The 23,398-nt window shown below is 38.5% G+C and overlaps 1 protein-coding gene across 1 annotated transcript in view; it reads left to right on the top strand.

Annotated features, from left to right (window-relative positions):
• Window positions 1-23,398, top strand: part of LOC122814958 (AT-rich interactive domain-containing protein 3A-like) — a 76,328-nt gene that overhangs the window by 827 nt on the left and 52,103 nt on the right. The window contains exon 2 of the mRNA XM_044087219.1: window positions 572-1,321. Coding sequence (XP_043943154.1) covers window positions 572-1,321 — 750 coding nt within the window. The remainder of the gene's footprint in view (window positions 1-571; window positions 1,322-23,398) is intronic.

Raw genomic sequence — 23,398 nt, 5'->3', positions numbered from 1 at the left:
ATCTAGGATTTGCTGCTTATATCATTTCTTTGTTTACATGAGGATGCAGATTGTTTTATTCCGCCTCATTGAAGTTCCACAAGCTTACTCATTATGGCAAAAGTTTTTTTATTTTTTTTTTTTTTTGTTACAATTGCATGTGCAGGTCACTGTTTTATTACGGCATGTGTATTAGTTTTTTTATTACTTGACTCCCAGTACAGTATATAACTTGTGTCCATATACTTCTTATTGTGATTATCCACTGCTTAGTTCTGGTACCAGTTTACAGAAGTGTTCATCTAATAAAAACTAACAATTTTCTTAGCTGAAGTTTGAACGAATATTTTGTTGCTATATTGTAAGGGTTCACCTGATACGACTTCTAAGTTTCTTAATAGTGGTTTGAATGAGTACTGTTCCAGTGAATATTATGTTGTTATATTTTAAGTGCTCTTGTGGTAACAACATTAAGTTTCTTAACTGTGGATTGAATGAACAGTTTCAGTTCGTATTATGTTACAGTTACAATTCACTCCAGGAAGTTCGAGCCCCACACTCACCTTTGTCTCACTCTCTCTTCTGTCTATAGCGAAGTGCCTTCTCCCCGGTCCCTTCCATGTTGCTGGCCCGCACCGCTCCGCGCCCCGTCTCGGCTGCCACTTCATCAGCACTCACAGCCACCTCGTCTCCAGCCTCTTCTGTCTCCAGGCCGCCACCGCCACCTGTAGGGGGACTGAAGTTAGAAGCCGTGATGGAGACGCTCCAACGGCAGCAGGCTGCGCGTCTGGCACTGGAGGAGCGGCTGCGGGAGGACAAGGAACAGACTGACTTCGGGGAAATGCAAACTAAGATCCTTCGACAGCTGTACCACCAAGAGAAGACAATCTTAAGAAGTGTCACAGCACTGCCTGCAGCAGGAGGAGAACCTCTAAAGCGGCCGCAGCCCTTCATGTCACCGGGAACGCATCCACAGCACCACAACCGGACTGAATCCCCCACAGAGCCGCGACAGCAGCACGAAACGCGCTCTCAGTCAGTACCAGAGCATCGGCCGTCTTTGGGGGAGGTGGAACGGGGCATGCCTGAAGAATATGAAGATGAAGAGGAAGACGATTATGAAGAGGATATGGACGTTGATCTTCATCATTATCCAGCCCGGGGTGTTCAGCAGCATTTTGATTCCAAAGATCAGCGCTCTCCTGAAGATCTCCTGACTCAAGGTACTCCTAAAGCGGGACTTCCCTCTTCCATGCTGCAGGGACAGTTGGACTCAGTAAACACACCTGGCCACCAGGTACCTCAGCACCACGAGTGGACGTACGAAGAACAGTTCAAGCAGGTAGGGTTGTAATCATGTTTTCCAACTTGTCCTTTTATTTGTTTTTATTTTAATGGTATCTGCTTACTGCTTGTGCAGAGTATCTAAATTATCCAGAGCATACTGGTGATCTGTATACTGATTTATTGCATTTTAGCATACTGATGTTTAAAGAAACAACAAAAACATCACTGTTTTTCAGAATCAGCGTTTTCTTTGTAAGTGAGCAAGATCAGTGAGAAGTTGTTACTAGTGAGACTTATGCACTGTTGACAACCCAGCATTAAAGGTGAAATAGCCCATGCCAAACAACACTCTTTGAACAGGCAAAGTTCTGCAAAGAAGTTTGAATAATTGCAGTGTAACCTTCACTTCCAAAATTTTGAGGATATGTGTTTTCTTGTTCTCTATCAGTAGTTGCAAAAATGTGACCAGATGTCCTAAAAAGCAACCATTTTTTTCCCACAAATACTGCATGTTTAACTGCTGCAGGGCTGCAGGAATTATAGAATAACTTTAGGCCAGTGGTGAAAGCATTTATGTGTAATGTGACACTTTATGACAGCAGGTTGCAGAAGTTTCATATAACTATGTATGGTTCTTTGCAAGATCAACTACTTAACAATAGACTGATGGAAGGGAAAGTAGAGCAATCTGTGTAGCAGTTTTAAGTCTGAAAGATCTTTGAAAGACACCTGTATATGGAGAAGAAGCATGCTTCACATTGAAATGAGGGCAGCAAAACCACAGGTGGAAGTAGCTTGCTTTCATTCACTAGCATCTGAAGTGCTATAAAAGTCCACCCGAAAATTCTAAAATAGAGCTCTAGAAGCTATAGAAAATTGAAGTATTGCTAAGTGAATTTCAAAGGTCTGCAAGTTATTTTCATAGCTGGGTTTATCTTGCAAAGGTTGTTTGCTATTTTTTGTAAAACAAACAAGTGAAGGCTTATTTGGGAAACAGTTATCATATTTAAGGAGAAATTTCTTAGCTGTGCACTTTGCATTTAGGTGCCAGTTTATTTTCTGGCTTGTAACTGCAGTCAGAGGAGGTCTGGCTACTCATTGCAGATCGATGATACTGTGTGGGCAGGAATGGGCTGAATTAGCTAGTGCCGGAGGGTGAAGGGGTAATTGGGGTCAGTAGTAGGAACAGGTGAGAGATGATCAGAAGGATGGTTGGTTTAGATAGTGAGGGAATACGGAACCCAGTTGTATGAAAAAAGCAGGCATCAGAAAGCTTGTTTTTGTTCATGCAGCTGATCAATTTTCCTATCCTAAGCACATGTAACATGCCAGCACATGAGCCATAGGGAATAGACACATTATCTATGTCATGATTCCAGGTATTTTCATTAGGGTGGTAATATATAATTACTGACCATGGCATGGGTAAGGCTGGTCTATAACATAAAATATATAATATATACATATAGCTATAGATAGATATATATAGATAGATAGATATTTTAAAAGAGGTAGTAACCAAGAGGGAACAAGGAATATTTGTTCCTTTACTAGGAAAAGGTTCTGACACTCCTTTTGAAGGGGAACATAGAACGGAGAATAAAACATTTAATAGAGCTGCTATTTTTAAATATAACCAGCAGTTCACAAATATTAGTAATATAATACAACATAACTGGAATTTATTTAACACTAATAAGGAATATTTGGACATTGTAGGAACAAGTCCTAATATAGTATATAAAAAGGACACGACTATTAAAAATATGCTAGAAAGAGCACAAGAAGTCTACTCTGGGACTAGGGGGTATGTACAAATGTGGGTTTTGTTCACAATGCAAGCACATTTTGGAAGGAATGGAACTATATATTCCAAATTATGGGAAATATACCTACAAAAAGAAATAGTAAGGCTGTTGTGTATATAGTGATGTGCACTGAGTGTCCCTGTTTTTATACTGGTAAGACAGTTAACGCCCTCAGGAGTAGAATGTATCAACACTTCTACGACATCAACAAGCAGGATATGAAAAATTTATTGTCTAGCCATATTAAGAACAACACAGGACATAATTTTATATTTTCAGTCCTTGAACAAGTTACATTGGGGGACAGAGGGGGGCCCCCTGAATGACTATTTGGAAAACAGGGAACTTAGATGGCAGTTAAAAACTAATGCAGCACAATTCCCAGGGTTAAACACTAGTATTTCTATCAGCTCTGTACTTAGACTAAAAATGGAAGGGCATTTATAAAATTGTCATATAAAAGAAAACAAAAGAAATTTTTTTTCACACAACATATCATTACATACATATCTTTTACATACATATACTCTAAGAATTTTGTAAGTTAGTTTTGATAAAGGGTATAATTATTTTAGCCATTTTAGGGTATAAAAATGTTTTTTAATGTATGAAAGGGTTAATTAATCAATTATGATGTCATTAATTAATGAATTTGTTGGGTGTGGGATATAAAAAGGGTCAGTTTTGTGTTTGTTTGTCATTCTGAAGAAGGTTTTATTAAAAAACGAAAGCGCTAAATGCATATACAGTGTGGATCCTGTCTTTCTTTCCTTGTGGTCTACAGTTTGTTATAGATATAGATAGATATATATAGATATACACACACACACATACATTTATGTTTATATATATATATATATATATATATATATATATATATATATATATATATATATATATATATATATATATATATATATATAGCGTGTAACATATTTAATATATATAACATGTATAATATATACAGTTTATAATATGGTATGATACCAGTTGTTCTCATTGGGGTAATATATAATTACTGACCATGGCATGGGTAAGGCTGGTCTATAACATAAAATTTATATATATTTATATAACATGTAACATATTTAATGTATAACATGTATAATATGTACAGTTTATAATATGGTATGATACCAGTTGTTCTCATTGGGGTAATATAGAATTATTGACCATGGGATAGGTAAGGCCGGTCTATAACATATAATACATAATGTATTTAATATATAGTATATTTAATATGTATAATATGTATAATATATAAAACACATATTGGACCTGGTCATCACCAACATGGGCGACTGGTGTTCCACACCGGAGGTCAACCCCTCGCTGGTTAGATCTGACCATAAACAAATCACTCTGGATATCAACATTCCGCTCCCACCCCTGGACAAGGAAACCACTATGAAAAACTTTTCAAAAGCAAACTTCACGTTACTTAAGACAGAGTTGGAAAGTTTCAAAGCCCCCATGTTAAAGGATAACTCTGTCCAAGCTGCAAAATCCTTTATTAATGTATTCTATGGGCACCTACAAGAATGCATGGATCATGCTATCCCAAGCAAAACCAAGACTCAATCCTCCAAGAAAAGGAAATCAGTCTGGTGGACCCCTGCCATAAACAAGCTATACAATAGAAGGAGGAAACTAGTACAGAAAAGAGTAAAATCCCAAGCAGGGAAGACATCCCTGATCAGTATCAGCAAGAAAGAACGATCCCTCATAAAATCATCCAAGGCGAGCTTCGAAAGAAAAATTGCCAAGGACTCCAAAGATAACCACAAGGCATTCTTTAGCTATGTCAAGAATCTAAGTGGCAATGCTCAGATCTGCTCAGAGTTAGTGCAGAATGGCACAAAATATACTGAACCGACTGATATTGCCAACATCCTGGCAGACAGGTTCAGTGCAAACTTCACCCCCCTCTCACCCTCAAAAGGGCCCATAACCATACCAGAAGAATGTAGAGCCCCTGAAATCACAGACACTCAGGTTAAAACAGGCCTCTCCAAAGCCAAAAACACAGCATCAATGGGACCGGACGGTATCCCAGTCTGTGTCCTACACAAGCTCAGAGATGAACTAACCCCTCACCTAAACACACTGCTCACACTCAGCCTCTCCACAGGCTACGTGCCCATAGAGTGGTGCACAGCAATGGTTATTCTGCTCCACAAAGGTGGAGTCACAACAGACCCCGGGAACTATCACCCTGTAAGCCTGACTAGCTTGGTCTGCAAGGCTATAGAGCGCATCATCATGGAACTCATTAACAGAGAGATTGGGAACCTCCAAACACTGGACCCTACCCAGTTCGGCTTTGTTAAGGGCAGATCATGCTTCCTAAACCTGGTGGACTTCTTTGAGACAGTTACCATGATTATAGACGAGGGAAAGGTGGTACACACAGCCTACCTAGACCTCGCAAAGGCCTTCAACACCATTCCCAATTCTGGTATTATAGACAAGCTCACCAGACAGAACATAAACCCCTACATCACAAGATGGGTTGCCAACTGGCTCACAGACAGAACCCACATAGTGAGAGTTGCAGGAGCTAGGTACAACTCTAAACCGGTTGCAAGTGGCGTTCCCCAGGGCTCAGTCCTAGGACTCCCCCTGTTCAGCATATACATCTCAGAGGTACAGGCAAGCACAGGAGGACTATGGTTGACCAAGTTCGCAGACGACTGCAAACTAGGGGCTATAACTGACTCTCTGGCTGACACAGACATCCTCCAAAAGGGTCTCACTGAGATGGATATCTGGTGTCAAAATCATGGCCTCAAGCTAAATGCCAAAAAGTGCATAGTCATCCCCTTTGGAAAAAACAAAGTACCCACAAACTATCACATAGCTGGTAGTCCCCTAAATACAGAAGATATAATAAGGGATCTGGGGACCCAAGTAGATAGTAATCTCTTCTTTGATAATCACATTGCCAAAGTGATTAGAAAATCCTTCTATGTGGCCCACCTAATCACAAAAGAGTTCACATCCAGATCAAAAGAGGTCATTGTGCCCCTCTACTCATCACTCATCAGACCCATCATAGAGTACAACGCCCCAATTGCGATGTACCTTACAAGACACCTGCAACAGCTGGAAAGACCACAGAAGTACCTCACCAAGAGGATTACTGACCTCAAACAGATGCCCTATGCAGCTCGACTGAAGAAACTCCAGCTGTACTCAGTTGCATAGTCAGAGGTGATCTCTGGAAAACAACACTGACCCAAAACCACCATTAATTATTTTATTGATTAATTGAGGTTATTTATGTGGGGTGTGTATATATAAATGTGTATTTATGTCTGTTACTGTTTGATACTCCTAGAAGGTGGTTACACCAAAGCACTAGAGAAAAAGAAAGAATAAAAGTTTTAAACTTTTTTGTTTTGTTTTCCTTTTTGTACCACAGTCAGTGGTTTTGGGTCAGTGTTGTTTTCTGTAAGTGAGAAGTAAGAGGAAGGAGGTTGTTGTTTTCAGAGGTGATCTCTGCCTGACATGCAAAGCCATGTCCAACCCAGAATTGATTGACATGCTCCACCTAAAGAAAACCATATCCCCCTTGAGCCACATGAGCTAGGGATCCAAACCTCACTACAACAATACATAGGATGTGCTGGAGGGATAGATTCCTGTCCCAGTGACTTCCCATGCTTTGGAACAAGATTCCAATCTACATTAGGCAGAGCTTCTCGCTAACACTCTTCAAGAGAAACCTTGACGAGTGGATGGGAAACAGAAAGTTTACTCTGGGGATCACTTCAGTGGCTCTGCTGGACAGAGGCACAGGGAACTAATCTAAGGGGGCAGCGAAAGCCAACATATTCTGGATGGGCTTATAAATACCTTCGGGCAGATAGCCTAGTACCTACCTATGAACCTATAATATGGTATGGTATGATACCAGTTGCTCTTATTGTGGTAATATAAAATTATCGACCATAGAAAAGGAAAGGCCAATCTATAACCAAATGGGATAGATTATTTCAAGCACAAAAGGGAAATTGTCTTGGCTTAAAATTGCCCACAAGGCAGTTAGCCTATTACTTACCTATGAACCTACAAGACAGGGAAAATATGCCAGTTGCTCGAAGAAGGGTTTCTTGGCCTACAAGGGTGATCACAATAGGAGTCAAAGAAGGAGTTTTTTGTATTTTGCTAAAGGGTTTTTAGGTTTTTGCCTTCTTTCGTTTGGGCATTTGTTAGAGGGACCACAAGCTGTTCCAGACATATGGTACACCAGAGTAGAACTGGTTGGGGGGATACAGAGCTCTATGGTCTTTATCAAGAAGGGAATTGCTCTATAGGTGGTAAGGGATGCTTGATTTAGCCTTTTGGCAGATTGTAAGTCAGCCTACAACGTGTTTTGTTTGAAAGCTGAGGTAACTTGTGAAAGGGGTAAAATAGGGTCAGAAGTCAAAGTTCATTCCTCCTTTGGTAAGGAGAATTTAGGAATCCTGTTTGGCATTCTGCAAGGCACACATCTGGTGAACAGTATGATTTGGCTAATTAGTGCATTTGAATTCTAATGACTGAACAAGTTTGACATATTGGCTAAATAAACACCTGACTGCAGTGATTTTAAACTCTATTCTGTGTGTGTTGTGCTGTCATTAAGCTGTATTTATTTAACAGAGTAACCGAAAGAAGTTGTAATACACAATATTAAGTACAAAAGGAGTTCTGAAAGTAGATGAATGTAAGATGTCTGCAAATATGTTGCATACGTGTGAAGGCTGCATATGTGTGAAGACACAATGTAACAGCCTTGTATGTGGTTGTGGAAGGGTGTAAACAGTAATACATGCCCTGTTCCAGATAACTGCATTGAAGTAAGTCTGATGTCACACAAAAATGGTATTAGATGTTTGTAATAAACTGATTCAGTGCTTTAGACTCAGTGATAAAATGAGAACTATCAGGAATTCCATTTGGATGATAGGAAGACAGTTATAGAAATTTCTGCAGGAAAGTAATATGTTGTGCTGAACTCATTCCTATAGTTTCATTCATCACTAGCTTTTTCCAACCTTATATATAGATATAAATCTGTAGGTATGTATGTCTGTGTGTGTGTGTGTGTGTGTGTGTGTGTGTGTGTGTGTGTGTGTGTGTGTGTGTGTATATACATATATATATATATATATATATATATATATATATATATATATATATATATATATATATATATATATATATATATATATATATATATATATATACACACACACACACACATATGTATATATATATATATATATATATATATATATATATATATATATATATATATTTACGTATATGGGTTACCTTCATTAGATCGACAGCCCATTTGACTGAAACCCATTTACTGACAACTAGTACTTCACTACACTTTAAAGCAAATAACAGGGATTTGTCCCCTTCCCCAATGTAGTGTGACCCTGGAGTTGGTATATTTAGTTAGGAGGGGTGTGGGGGCACAGCCCCCCACCTGTTTTGGTTTAAATTCTGTACTTTTTGTGTTATTTTCTTCTTTTAAACGAAACTAGGTGGGGGGGGGTCTTCACTCCCCCAATGTTGGGGGCTGTAGCCCCCACACACCCCTAACTATATATACCAATTCCAGGGTCGCACTACATTGGGGAAGGGGACAAATCCCTGTTATTTGCCCTAAAGTGTTGTGAAGTGCTAGTTGTCACTTAAATGAGTTGTCAGTCAAATGGGTTTCAGTCAAATGGGCTGTCGTTCAAATGAAGGTAACCCATACGTATATATATATATATATATATATATATATATATATATATAGTTATAGTTATCAGTTTGACATGCTTTGTTGCTCTGAGTGCAAAATAAGTAAATGTTCATATTTATTTCTAAGTAAAGGCAGATGTATTCCAGGTTACTATCATGTGTTCATCTGTGTGATATGAGCAGTACAATTGGCATTCAGGAAACAAAAATGAATGGTCTTTTAATGCATCATATCAGTATAACACCATTCTATTCCTTATTAATACATTTGGTGGAGCAGTTAATATTGCTGTCCCACAGCTTATAGTTCTCTGCTTCCTTACTGGGGTGACTTTGGCGTGGAACCTCCATGTCTTCTGAGTATCTGTGTGGGTTTTTATCATGTGGTCTTGGTTCTACTTGTATTCCGAAGGCAAACCATTAGGTAAATTGGCATATAGCGTGCGAGTGAGTGAGTGCATGAACCTTGTAATAGACTGGCATGACATTCAGGTCTGGTTGTGTATGCATTAATGTTCCCTGTAATAGACTGTCATGGCAATCAGGTCTAGTTGTGACTGTATGAAGGCATCCTGCAAAAGAGTGGCATGGCATTCAGGTCTAGTTGTGAATGTATGAATGCATCCTGCAAAAGAGTGGCATGGCATTCAGACCTAGTTGTGAATGTATGAATGCACCATGTAAAAGCCTGACATGGTATTCAGGTCTGGTTGTGAATGTATGAATGTGCTCTATAATAGACTATCACGGCATTTAGGTCTGGTTTCCAATGTATGAATGTGCCCTGTAACAGACTGGCATGCCAGTCAGGTCTAGTTGTGAATGTATGAATGCATCCTGTAATAGACTGACATGGCTTTCAGGTCTGGTTGTGAATGCATGAATGCTCTCTGTAATAGCCTTTCATGGTGTTCAGGTCTAGTTGTGAATGTATGAATGCACCCTGGAAAAGACTGGCATTGTATTCAGGTCTGGCTGTGAATGTATGAATGCTCCCTGTAATACACCGTCATGGGGTTCAGGTCTAGTTGTGAATGTATGAATGTGTCCCGCAGCAGACTGGCATGCCATTCAGGTCTAGTTGTTGTAGTTGTGAATGTATGAATGCACCCTGTAATAGACTGTCATGGCATTCAGGTCTGGTTGTGAATGTATGAATGCACCCTGTAATAGACTGGCATGATGTTCAGGTCTAGTTGTGAATGTATAAATGCATCCTGCAACAGACTGGCATGGCATTAAGGTCTGGTTGTGAATGTATGCATACACCCTGTAAAAAAAAAAAACTGTCATGGTGTTAAGGTCTGGTTGTGAATGTATGAATACGCCCTGTAATAGACTGTCATGGCATTCAGGTCTGGTTGTGAATGATGGATGCACCCTTCAACAGACTGACATGACATTAAGGTCTGGTTGTGAATGTATGAATGCACCCTGTAATAGACTTTCATGGCGTTCAGGTCTAATTGCCTGCCTTGCACCCTATTCCTTGCCAGGACAAGCTCTTACTCTCCTACAACCGTGAATGGCATGACACATGTATCACAGAATGAATCAATGAACAGAAAAAGATAACTGTGCATTTACTGCTAATCACCAGCTGCAGGTATTGTCAGTAAACATCTGTATCATGGAGGAATAAGGCAGCAGCAGTATATAACATCAGCTGCTTTCCATACATGATTTCTTTAATAACCAGGTAGTTACTACACCAGGTATTTAATGAAGTATCCCTACAGGTAAGTTCCCACCCAATAATTACATTTATATTGAAAATAACATACTGTCTAGAGAAGCATTAATTAACATTTTTGTATCCCACATGCGTGCAAGTATTTGTGTACATTATATTCCATGGAATAAAACAAAAAAATTCTTAGACTTATAATTTAAAACATAGAAATGCTTACTGTAGTTTGATTGTGTTAAAATATAAGTTTTTGTAGTGACTCAACTGAAGTTTAGAAGTTGTTTCAAGAAATGTTAAAAGAGATACTTGGTCAGCTGAATAGACTACTGTGTTTAATCCTTTCTTATCTTTTGTAGCTTTTTATAGGAATAGGTAACCATGTATAAATGTGTGGTTTGAATCTAGAAGCCTTGCCTACCTTTGTGAGCATGTAAGCAGTAAAGGTAGAGTACGTGGCCTGATACCAGACTGCTGTTTGATTTTCAGGAAAAACTGTGGTGTCTTCTTAATGCTGCATTACATTGCTCTTACCACCCCATCCCTTTTTCTAGCACATTCTTGATTTCTATGTGTGGAGGTGGTAGGAATGTACCTTGAAAACATGAACATGAAATTTAGTAAATGGCCTGATATTCTGGACAACATATTTTTTTTAACCTTTATTTAAATATTACACAAATGAGTCTAAAACATCTTAATATGACAAGAAAACATACACAAATACAATTCTACAGCACAGTCTTCATTTTTATGAAAGCACATAAAACAAAATGCTGTTGATCCATTGTGGTATCAAGTATTTTACAGACTTGGACTTCATCGAAAGAACTATTCCATTTCGGGTATTCAGATGGGTGGTATCCCTAGTTTACTTTTATGTAACACTAAACAAAATGTTCCCTTTCTCTGGAATGATGAAAGAATTTTTTTTTTGTGAAAATATTTTATTGAATTTTAACAAACAAGATGATAACTGTTTATAGTTGTTAAAATGATCACAGAATTTGCATACAATCAAGTAATAAAAATCATGACTATATACATTAGATAATTGAATATTTATTGATGTTTAGCACAACTAGGCACATGAAAGCATTTTTAGAATACTGTATGAATAATTGAAGTAAAACATGTATCCTAAGTTTGCCAGACAAAATTACAATTCCCGAGACTAGGTTTAAGCGAATTATACACAATCATAACCAAAGCTCTTTGCTGGCAATGTGTACATTTCTTGCACTCATCTCTCTGTTGATAACCATAATGACTCAGCACATTTGGGCATGTGTAGCTTCAGATAGCAGGAGCAGGGGGTTGCTACTAATGAGTTTGCCTTATTTGTGCCCCATGTAGATGCTATCAATAATTTTACCAGAACAAACAGAATACAACGTGACTGATGAAGTTGAGGTTTTATGTATTGTTCCAGTCTACGGCTCATCATCTACATAAATACTATTGAATGTAAGGCTACTGAAACTTTGAAACTTCAAATACTTGAAAGCATAGCACTTTTCCATTTAGGGTTGATCTCAGCATTTTCTGTTTGTAAGAACAACATCTGTTTGTTGATGTCCATAAGTACAGATGTTACCAGTCACACAGACTGCATACAGACGCCGTGTTAACTTGGCTGACTGTGATGTTTCACTGCACGAAGTCACATGATTAGGTTTTCCTGCTCTTTAATTAGTTGCACTCCCTCAATGTTCTCTTTATCCCGTAGAAATAACAGCATCTATTTTTCCTAGTATGCCATTGCCTCAAGTCTACTCACTTGCAAGGTCCGCACATTTACAGCATTAATAAATTCCTTTCTGCTAACAGTCAAAGCAAACCAGTAACCTGAGCACATAACGTTGAATATGTCATTTGAATTTCACAAACATTTTGTTCCGTGTATGGGATTTGACTGCTATGTTTCAGTAACTGCCAACACATTACTGCAGTGAAGCAGTCAGTTGTGGAATGCTTAGTCTTTCTGCCTTCCAACATAAGGTATCCAGTTCACTTCCAAGCTGGGGTGCCTTGGTGTGGAATTTGAATACTTTTTTTCTGTATGGGTTTTCATCAGATGGTGCAGTTTCCTCCTACATCTTGTGGACATGGCTTAGGTGAACATCATATGTGTGTGTGTGTGTGTGTCTCTGTATGTGCATATGTGGGTGCCTTTGCAAGATTCATTTCTGTAGGGAGAGGCCCTAACTGCTGCATGATTCAAAACCGGATAAAGTAGGTATTGAAGAATGAATCCGTGCATGAATGAATTAGCATATTAGAGGTAATTATCAGGAAAAGTCACATCATCTGAATGAACAGTTTTGTATTGCTACATTGTGTATGTGTGTGTTTTTGTGTGTGTGTATGTGCAAGCATATGTGTGTCTTAGTGTTAACATACTTATACATTTTTGTGTTTTCTTTTTCAGTATTTGTTGTACTTAATTAGTTAAGAAGCAGGTATACTGTATACAAGTACTTTACATATTTTAGGTAAAAAGTTGATATGCAGATATGGCTATCTTGGTAGAACTCAAATCTATGGTGTGCAAAATGAGCAACGTATATCATAAAAATGTCACTTTCTGTTTCTGTGTATGTTACATAGGTGTCACTGTTTTGCTTCAATTTATTATTTTACTTGACAAGTGGATTACAGTTTTATCATTAATAACTTTTGTTTTGTAATCTTTCCCAGTGGTCTGCTTGCTAACTATTGTTGGTCAGCACAATATGATACTAAAGTCAAAAATTATTGCTGACATCCCATCATGTACTTCTTTGACCAACTACTAGTTAAAGTGAATCCATGAACATGAATGCCTCACTGCTTTTAAACCCATGTTCCCTGTGATCCTGTCCCCTTTTGCAAATCTCTGTTCTTATAGATATAATAATATCACCTTTTCTAATGACCAAGGGGACCACTTTTTTCCTGTTTATGATTATAGTTTAATACAATAACCAGCTTCCTTATTGGTTAAGTACTCATCTCCTTTATTCTCTTAATCCTGTATTAATTCAACAATTGATGTCCTTGGTACATTATTACTTCCATTTATCCTCATATCCCTTATCAAATAAAGTAAATTATATGTCTCCATAGATGTTTGGTAGTTTCTAATTCTTCATTTTACCTTGTTGCAAATAATTAAAAATAATACAATTGTGACATCATCGTATGCTTACCTCTAGAGCCAAATCATCTACTGAAATCTGAATGAGCATGTGTGAATCCCTGCAGATGGTGATTCAGACTGATTGCAAGCAAACATTTAATAGTGCAGAGGATTCCTGTTTTTCTGTTCATCATATTGAAGAGGATACCTTTCTCATTCCTTTGTTCTCTTCAGTACAGCCTTACATGCACTCACCTCTTACGATCAATTGGGCTTGTTTGGTTTTGACTCAGCCATACCCTGGTCACTGGACGAGGCAGGCCTGTCTGCTCCAGGCTGTAAAGTGCATGGCATATTGACATGCTTTGTTGGCAAAATTATGTTTAGTAAGTTGTATCTACTTATCACACTTTCAATAAACTCTACAATGTAAAATAATGATTTTTCTAAGGATTACATTTTTAGATGAAAGTATGTACTTTAATGTCAGTAATTTTGCATTTCAGGATCTCTTGCAAATACTCACATAGTGATATAACAGAGTTAAGGGATTCAGTAACCAGCTGGGCATTCAGGAATGTCAATAAGCTGTGGTGCTTTATGGTCTGTTGTCCTCTTTATGTGACTTACACAGTGGTCTGCTGCCCTTGTGCCACACAAAAAGACAGAGGGTAGCATCTGGGCTATTGCTAAGAAGCAGAATTAGGAAAACATGTATGTGAGATTTGAAAGCTAGATCAGGCAGTAGGTGATGATGCGTAATTCACTTAACTGATCATCAGTCCAAATTTTCTGAGACATATTTAGTCAGATGCAAAATGAAGGGGTATGTAAATGGAGCAAGTTTCATGTATCACATTTGCATTGTCTTAAGGTATGAAATTGCATGAAGTAAAGAGGTGGTGACTTTTTTAGAAACTGCATGGTATGTGGCAAACGTGCTTGGTTGGGCTGCTTCATTCCTTTTTGGTTTCTTATAAAGTATATGTGGGAGGTCTAGTACCTCACAATGCTTACTTTGCCTGTTCTTTTTCTGTTATATTTTATGGGTGATGTTGCACATAAATTAAAGTGATTTGATAATATTCGTTTACATATTTATTGTATCATGGCATGTGGCACTTGCAGCATATTGATATAACTTCCCTGTGTTTATTCGTGTTATATATGTCCCTGTTGTTTATTGTACCATTTGTAAAACTACCTTTTTTTTTGCTCTGACATCTTGAAGGATTCAGTTGATCTTTATTCCCTGTGGCATCAGCGTAAGGATACCATGTGGCAGATACCATGTTTGCAGACCTAAAGTTAATAGACACAGCTCAGTGTTATCCCTATGATGACATCACCAAGGGATACAGTGCATTTATTTTAGATATGGATTAATAAAATGCTTATGAAGATTTGTAGTAGAAAGTGGCCCAGATATATAATGAATAAAAGGCAAGATTTAAATCATCAGATGCAATAATGCAGGTGTAAATGTCTGCAAAGCACTTACATGCATATGACTACTTTTTTTCTTTTGAAATATTTTTGTTTGCATATTTTCAATTTTATGTAATTTTATTTAGTATACTTATAAAATGTGATTTGAATAAATGAATGGAAAAACTTCAGTGATTTCATTTAACTATGTTTAGTGAAGCATAAATTGATTAAGTAGCATCTGAATCAATTATTCATAACTAAGTTGGGGAACACATACTGTGGGGTATATAAGAAAGAATGGCTCATCATATTGCAGCAAGCCACTATTTGTCCAAGGCAGGTCAGCTCAGACATAGGTGTCAAACGGGGGTAAGGGAATGGTCAGGTAGGGTCAGGAGGGTTGGGGGTAAGCTGGCTGTAAGAGGTAGTGAAAAGGTCAGGAATAGAGCAAAGCAGTTCAGTCTTTATAGCTTCTTCCTCATCAGCTTTACCCACCTAACCCACTCCTTGTAAAATCAGGGGGGGTTTAGTGTCTATATAAAGGTCAGTCAAGGGATAGATAAGGTACCTAGTGACCTACATGGGTGATTGGAATAGGGAATGAGAAGGAATTTCCTGTTTTTTCCAACTGGGATTTTCAGGTTTTCGCCTTCTACTCCAAGTCAGACAGGTTAGTCTAGGCTGTTGCAATCATGTAAGTGGAAGGCAGGAAAGGTAAGACAGAGAGACCAAGGTACATGGAGGGGCAGGGGGTGTCAGGATTTTTTATCTGGACCTCTTACAGGTGAGACAGCCCCAAGGGGATATTGCCAGGGAACTATGCAGCCTGGCAGTGGCTCTTTGGCAGATTGTAAAGCAGTCCAAAGGAATTAAGTAAAGTTGTTATGCTGCGGGTATGATGAATTGGAAGGGAAGCATATCAACAGTACTGAGGCCTCCCTAAAACTCCTGCCTTGTGTACATCTCCAAATTATTAACTTCAGTCAGTCAAGGGTAATTAACAATAACTGGCAATAAACACATGGCTGTGGCCATTTAATCCATTTGATGTCTCTGTGTTTCATTAATGTCCTAATATTGATGCTAAATCAAATGCAGTGTGCTGATTTTTTCATGCAATGTGTTGTTCATGGTATAATATATTAGTGCTGAGAACAGCAGCTGCAGGTGATGAACTTCAGTCAAACAGTGGTTCATTTAAAATTGCAGATTAGTGAGGGTCAGGGAGAGCTGTACCAATCTCGCTCAAATGTATTTCATCTGAAAGACTCCTCTGTTTATCAGCTGCAGGGAAGTGCAGGCTGTGTAGTTACAGAAGGGATTATCGAGGTAGCCAAAGACAGATCTCTCTCAGTTAGCCAAGTGAAGCTTTCCTTCACAGAAAGCAGTACAACCACAGGTAACAACATTTTCTGATTTTGGGCTTGAGGAGGTGAGCTCCCCTCGCATTACAAAAGTACTTAAACAAACTGTGAGATTGAGACAGATTAAGAGCAGGGGTCTGCAGCCAGCAGCCTCTATGCCAGGTGTGCACCCCTTCCTTATGTGGCCTGCAAATCATTTATGTGTCTGGTCCTTAGGTGTTCTGCAAAACAATGTTAATCATATAGTTGTTATCTTTGGGCAGGATTTTTATTTATTCAGGACTAGAGTCCTGAATAAATGTAAATATTTCCCAGTGATAACTTCTTGAGGACCTGTCCTAAAACTTGCTGACTTGTAAAGGATTTGCTGTTTGTGCATGTTAGTCACTTCTTTGAGTTGGCACCAGTTCATTTGGATTTATATTTCAGTCATGTCTGTTGGTAGACCATACATTTGAGTCTGTAGGCATGAGTCTTGGTTGTTAGTGGATCTGATTGTAGGTGTGACTAATGGATATTACTGGCTCCACTCAAAAAGTTTTGCAACAGTTGTCAGCCTCTAAGAAACAACACATTTGTTGTTAGCTGAAAAGGCAAGTGGTACACCATGAAATTCACAATAGCAATAGGTACAATAAAAGAACCTTTTTTTGTCACAAACAACTTTATTTGTGGATGGTGCATCTGGCTTTGTGTGGAGGGAAGGAAGCTGTTCTTCAAGTAAGTCTGTGCCATAATAGAACAGTTGCTTGTGTTTATTTTTTATGCAAGGGAGTCTCTTTACAGATGTCTGACAACCATTTCAGTTTGTGCTGCGCAGCAACTTGTAGCCATCCGTTGTGATTTCTGGGATTGGTATTTATTGTTCTTACATACAGCTCAACACGTATGTATGGAAATCTTATGATTTTTACAGACATTATTCATCACTTTCAGTGTGGTAGTGCTGCTTCAGACTTACGTTTGTCTAATAGGCTTTAACTTTCCTTTTTCTCTTCAGTATGTGAAACTGTACAGATTTAGCTTTTGCTGTCTTGCATTGCAGATTTTCATATTGTTTATTGAGTTTGTCACTTTTATTAGTAGTAGAAGTGCCTGATTATTGTTCTGTTTGTTTGGAGCTCTGACTGAGACTGGGCAGTCTGGTACCGAATCTCTCTCTCTATCTAAAGCTATATATACAGAGAGAACAGAGAGAGAGGGGGAGAGAGAGAGAGATTTCTGTCTGTCTCTGTCTGTCTATCTATATATCTATGTGTGTGGGGTGGTTGGGTGTTGGTCATTTTACCTTTTTGTTAGTGCGTAAATGATCAATGTTCTATGTTGAAACTCACCATAACAAACTTTGCCAGTCAGCTGCATGGCGAACGTAGGACATACCCACGGAAGCACCTATGATGGCTGCCACAAAGGATTTTCACCACATTAATTTTAATAGGAAATCATCAAAGGTTTTTACATCATTGATGTGTGCATTAGAGGAAGAGCAAAACACACACACACACACACACACACACACACACACACACACTCAGTTATATTGATATATATATATATATATATATATATATATATATATATATATATATATATCTCTAAGAGCTTGAACTGAATTTTTAATAATTTGCTTGTTCCTGCAGGTAGCATGGAGGATTAAGGCTATGAGTTGTTAATGATCTGCTTTCTGTAGTTTAAGGTTCAATTCCATCAGTATCCATTTGTTTACTGTTTGACTTTGAGCAATCCTTCAGAGACACACGCTCCAGGGATCTAAACCTTGTCATCACAATGAACAAAACATGCTGGATGGATAGGTTCCTGATCCAGAGACTCCCCAGACTCTGGAATAGACTGTCCATACATGTCAAGCAGAGCGCCTCTTTGGCCCTCTTCAAAAGGAACCTTGATGATTGGATGGGAGATAGGAAATTCACCTCGGGGATCATGTCAGTCACCCTGCTAGACAGGGGTCCAGGGAAGTAAATAATATGGGAAGAAATAGCCAATTGTTATGGCTAGGCTTGTATAGGCCCTAGGGCTGATAGCCTAGTACTAACCTATGAACCTATAAGTCACTTAATCAGACAGTGCTCCTGAGTCATCCCTTAAAATGTGTAGTTGTAGTTGTCCTACCTGCTAAAAATTGGTTCTTCTAATAATCTTAGAAATATATTGACCTTGACATGATAAAGCCTTTTCAGAAAGGAACTCTTACAGACCATGGTCTACCAGCGGACATGACTGAAATATGAATCCAAATGAACTGGTGCCAGCCCAAAGAACTGACTATCATGCAGAAACAGCTAATCCTTTACAAGTTAGTAAGAACACATAAGAATGTGTAGCCCAAAGCTGTAATCACATTGAGAAAAGACACTGGCAATAATAATGTTAGCATACTTAAACAGTGCAGGTTGTAAAACCTGTCAGTAACAGTCCACTAAAAGCTAACACTAAGAGTGGAACAGAGTATATGTCACAGCTTAGGGAATAAGTTAGTATGTGTGGTACATTAACTGTATACATTCCTGTCCATTTCAAGTAAATAATGTGGGCCAAGATCATGAATCACTGCAGTCACAAAGCTTGGACTTGTTAATGAGAAACTAACTGTGACACTATTTGGAGGTTGCTAACTTGAGCATCTCCAAGGAAAACAGAAGTTAACCATTCTATAGCTTATGAACCACAGAGGAAAAGGAACACTCCCTGAGGACCCAAACATTCTAACATTTTTTAATTTATTTTATTTGCTGACTAGGTTATAAGACTGTGTCTAGCACCCTTTTGTAGGGAAGACGTGGTAGATCATTGACATTGAAGTTGCAAGTTAAAAATTTAAGGTCAGTAAACATTTTAGAAAGTTAATGCATAATCATCAACATTAGATAGAATATATATATTTATTTATTTATTTATTGACATTTGTTGACTGGGAAAGTCCACTGGGTCAATATAATCAATTTTCAGTGGAAGCCCGGGGAGAAAAGCTCCAGTAACAAATTAAGAATTACTACAGCAAACAACTATGCAAAAAATATTATACAACAGGATAAGATTTGCAGTAATAAGAAACCATATAAATATAAATAGCATTTCTTAGTGATAGAAGTCTGCAGAGTACAATGTCATTATGCAGTGAAAATAAATGACAGTACAACTTGCACAGTATATAAATGGATAACTTGTTGAGGACATTCAATGTAAACAGCCGTGACACACAGTATATTCTGTACAATATGAAGGCGATTATACTTTTGCCTTGTGGAAGTTTCTTAAGGATTAAATATTGATTAGTATACTTTGTTTAAGAGAAAGTCACAGAAGTACAGTTGGTTTACTAGTTTTTTAGTTGATCTAAAAAGTCAGTAAACTCATTGGTGTTGGTTTATGGTGGTATGAAGTTCTGATCACAAGGACATTTAAAAGTCAAAGCATAATTAGGGATCAGAACAGATAGTTGCAGAGAAAGTCAGTGTAAGTGTTACTACCGACACTGTAAATGAAGATTTAAGGGTACTAGGGAAGTTAATGCTTAACAAATAGGAGTCTAAATAGCAATATGTCACCAGGTTTTTAGACATAAAGGAATATTGCCATATGAAGAATTTGTGTCTGTTCATTAGGTGCAGAAGTTATGAAATGAAGGGCGGTTGTGGGTCTTTTAACATTTGGCTAAACAGTTTTAGTTGCCATAATGGTATTTGTTATTGAGAAATGGCCTAGAAATGTTGCAGCTCATTCATCAAAACTACATCACTTAACTGACTGCATTTACACTGTTTTATGGCATTAAATGAGCTATTTTAAAACACAAGCTTTTAAATCAAACTTTGAGCAAGTCTTCATTGCATTAGAAGGCGGAAGAATTAATACTAGGCAGTAAAATTTAGCCATGTGCTATATACAGACTAGTGAGTATTCACAAATGTGAAATGTATACTCACATTCAGCTTAGGTGCACCTTCTTAAATTGTCAAGCAGAAATAAACATCATGAAACTTTTTAGTGGTCTGGCATGCCTTCCTTTAAGTAGTACGTTATTCAATTAGATACTAGGTCAGAAGCAGTATATTAGTGTATGATCATGTATGCAAGGCAATTTCAGCAACTTCTAACAAAACAATTCAGATGTGAAGAAGAGAAAAGAAGATTCACACAAGCAAGTGCAGAAGCTGTTGATATGAGGCAGGGAGACATTCGGAGACAGCATTCAGTGTACTGTTTTTTTGTCCAAGACTGGTACAGCCACCCTATTCCCTAAATACTCTATCACCAGCACTACACAATTCCTTAACTACTCTTTAACCAGCACTACAAAATTCCTTAATGACTATAACCAGCACTACACAATTCCATAACTACACTGTAACCAGCACTACAGAATTCCTTAACGACTCCATAAGCAGCAGTACAGAATTCCATAAGTACTCTCTAACCAGCACTACACAATTCCTTAACTACTCTATAATCAGCACTACACAATTCCTTAACTACTCTCTAACCAGCACTACACAATTCCTTAACTACTCTCTTACCAGCACTACACAATTCCTTAACTACTTTATAACCAGCACTACACAATTCCTTGACTACTCTATAACCAAACTACACAATTCCTCTACGGCTGTAAGCAGCACTGCACATTTCCTTAACTACTCTATAACCAGCACCACTCAGTTCCTTATCTAGTGTATAACCAGCACTGCACATTTCCTTAATGACTCTGTAACCACCAGTACACAATTCCTTAACTACTCTGTAACCAGTACTGCACAATGTATGATCAGCATTTGATTACCTACTGCTGATGCTTGCAGCGATATCACATGACACCTTATTTATTTTATCATTTATTTAACTGACATTTGTTTACCAGGAAAGGCTGGGTGGGTGCCCATTTTCAGTGGAGGTCCAGGGAGAAAAGCTCTAGAGACAATTAGCATATCACAATAGCTTATTACAGAGCAACAGTGAGCGTTTTCACATACAAGAAAGAATATACAGTAATGGATAGCACATCATGTTTTATATATCTTAGATGAAGCATACTTGCACATTAATTACAGACATTAGATTTACTAAAGAGACTATATACATGAGTCTAATGGTCTTTACAATTATATGATTTAGATTAGTATGATTCTGCTTGATAGTTCTTGGTTCTTGGGCTCTTGGGTAAGTACTAGGCTAGCTGCCCTTGTGGGCCATTTAAGCCTAGCCAATATCCCTTTCGAAGGTGAGAATGAAGGTATGCACCTTGTGTCTGTGAAGTAAATATCTTAACCATTATCCCAACTCCCATCTCCCTTCTCTATTCAACTGGGCTAATAACTGTTTTCACAAAGAAAACAAGTACCTTGTATCCGACTTCTGGCAGTGCCGATTTGTCCCAGTTGGAAGGCACATTCTTCATCTGAGTGGATCCTCTTTTTCTTATATCTTTTGTTTCTTATAATGTATTTAGTGTGCATGTCTTATGGTACTGGGTTGTGAGAGGACAGGAATTACAGGAGATGGAAAGTAGGACATATAAATGTATGTGTTTATTAGTAAAGTGTGAGGTAAGGACAGAGAAGAAGCAAAACAGAGAAAGAAACATTATGGGGCTATATAGTGATAATAGTAGTAAGATATAGGTAAAAGAGCCAAGAAATTATCAGTTGTATAAAATATAATAGCAAGATGGAGGATAATGCTGTTACAATTACAAATTAACCAATGTTCTTCATCTCACATTGCTGCAGTCCTTACACTTGGGTAGTCCGCTGTCCTCGGTCGGCCCGAATATCAAAGTATAAGGCTGACGTCGGTCAAGGCGCATTTGACTGACATCAGGACGTCAGGGTACAAATGCGCATGACCGACGTCATATCCTCAGTCTTTTTTGCCGCATGGTCCGATGCAGAAGCAGCATTGCAAGTGCCGGTTGGCGTTCTGAGATTTTTCGATTTAAGTTTCAGACCGAGTTCAAAGTTGGCTAAGTACCCGTTGGGAATATTTTAGTTTTTCTTGCCTCAGTGATTTACGGATGTCAGAAAAAGTCAATAATTGCATTTCTTGTGGGAAACAGAAGAGATTATCATACTTTGTGTATTCCTTGCTTAGGGCCTGAGCACGACGTTGTTGCCTGTCGCTCTTGTGCTAGATTTAATAAGCGCTATAAAGAGAAGGTTGGATTGTGCAAGGTTAGTCTTTGGGAAGCGGTGCAATTATAAAATGCCGTCGGATGCTCCGGCTCGAAGAAGAGAAGGGCAAGGACAAGGGAGTTAAGCCAAGGCTAGAAGAACCATCAGTACGGGACGCCGGTTCATTAGAGGAGTGGGTGGAGCGGAGGCTCCACCGGAGGTTTCTTTGTGTTCCCAGGGTGAGACCTTATTATTGCAAGATGTGGCCTCTCAGGAGGCAAGTCAGGCTGAGGGGCTTCTCAGGTTACTATACTCCCCTCCCTTCCCAGGGTTGCTAGGCCCTCTCCTTCTGTTTCTAAGGCTTCTCCCAGGGGCAGGCCAGGTTTGGCTTCAGTTGGTGTTACCCCTAGCTCTTCAGGTACTGTGCCCAAGAAGCATATGCTTAAAATGGCAGAAGATTTGATTACTTTGATTAGGGTTCTATGCCCTCCTGATAAGAGACCTAGGATGGAGCCTGAGCTGGGGGTTTTGAGCAGGCTTGGATGTTTCAGAGTCTTGGCTGAAGACTTGCAGGAGTACTCTCCTAATTCTGATTCTGATGTGGATGATTCTACTCCTTCTGCTTCTCCTCCTGAGGATTTTTCTTTTGCAGATACTCTTCATTCCATGAGGGAGCATTTTAAGTGGGAAGGTCAGGACTTTTCTGATTCTAGGAAAAGGCTTAGGGAATTTTGTTTTACCCCAGCATAGGCCTTTGGCTATACCTCCTGTTTTGGATGTAGTGGAAGATGTTTTTACAGAGGCTTCTCTTAATCCTGATTCTTTGCCTCCTGCTCCTGTTAAGC

This window comes from Protopterus annectens, chromosome 1.part1 (genome assembly GCF_019279795.1).
Source record: "Protopterus annectens isolate FY-2018-M chromosome 1.part1, PAN1.0, whole genome shotgun sequence".
NCBI classification, from domain to species: Eukaryota; Metazoa; Chordata; order Ceratodontiformes; family Protopteridae; genus Protopterus; species Protopterus annectens.
Note: the sequence above shows the minus strand (reverse complement) of the source record. Positions and strands in the feature narration are given on the sequence as shown.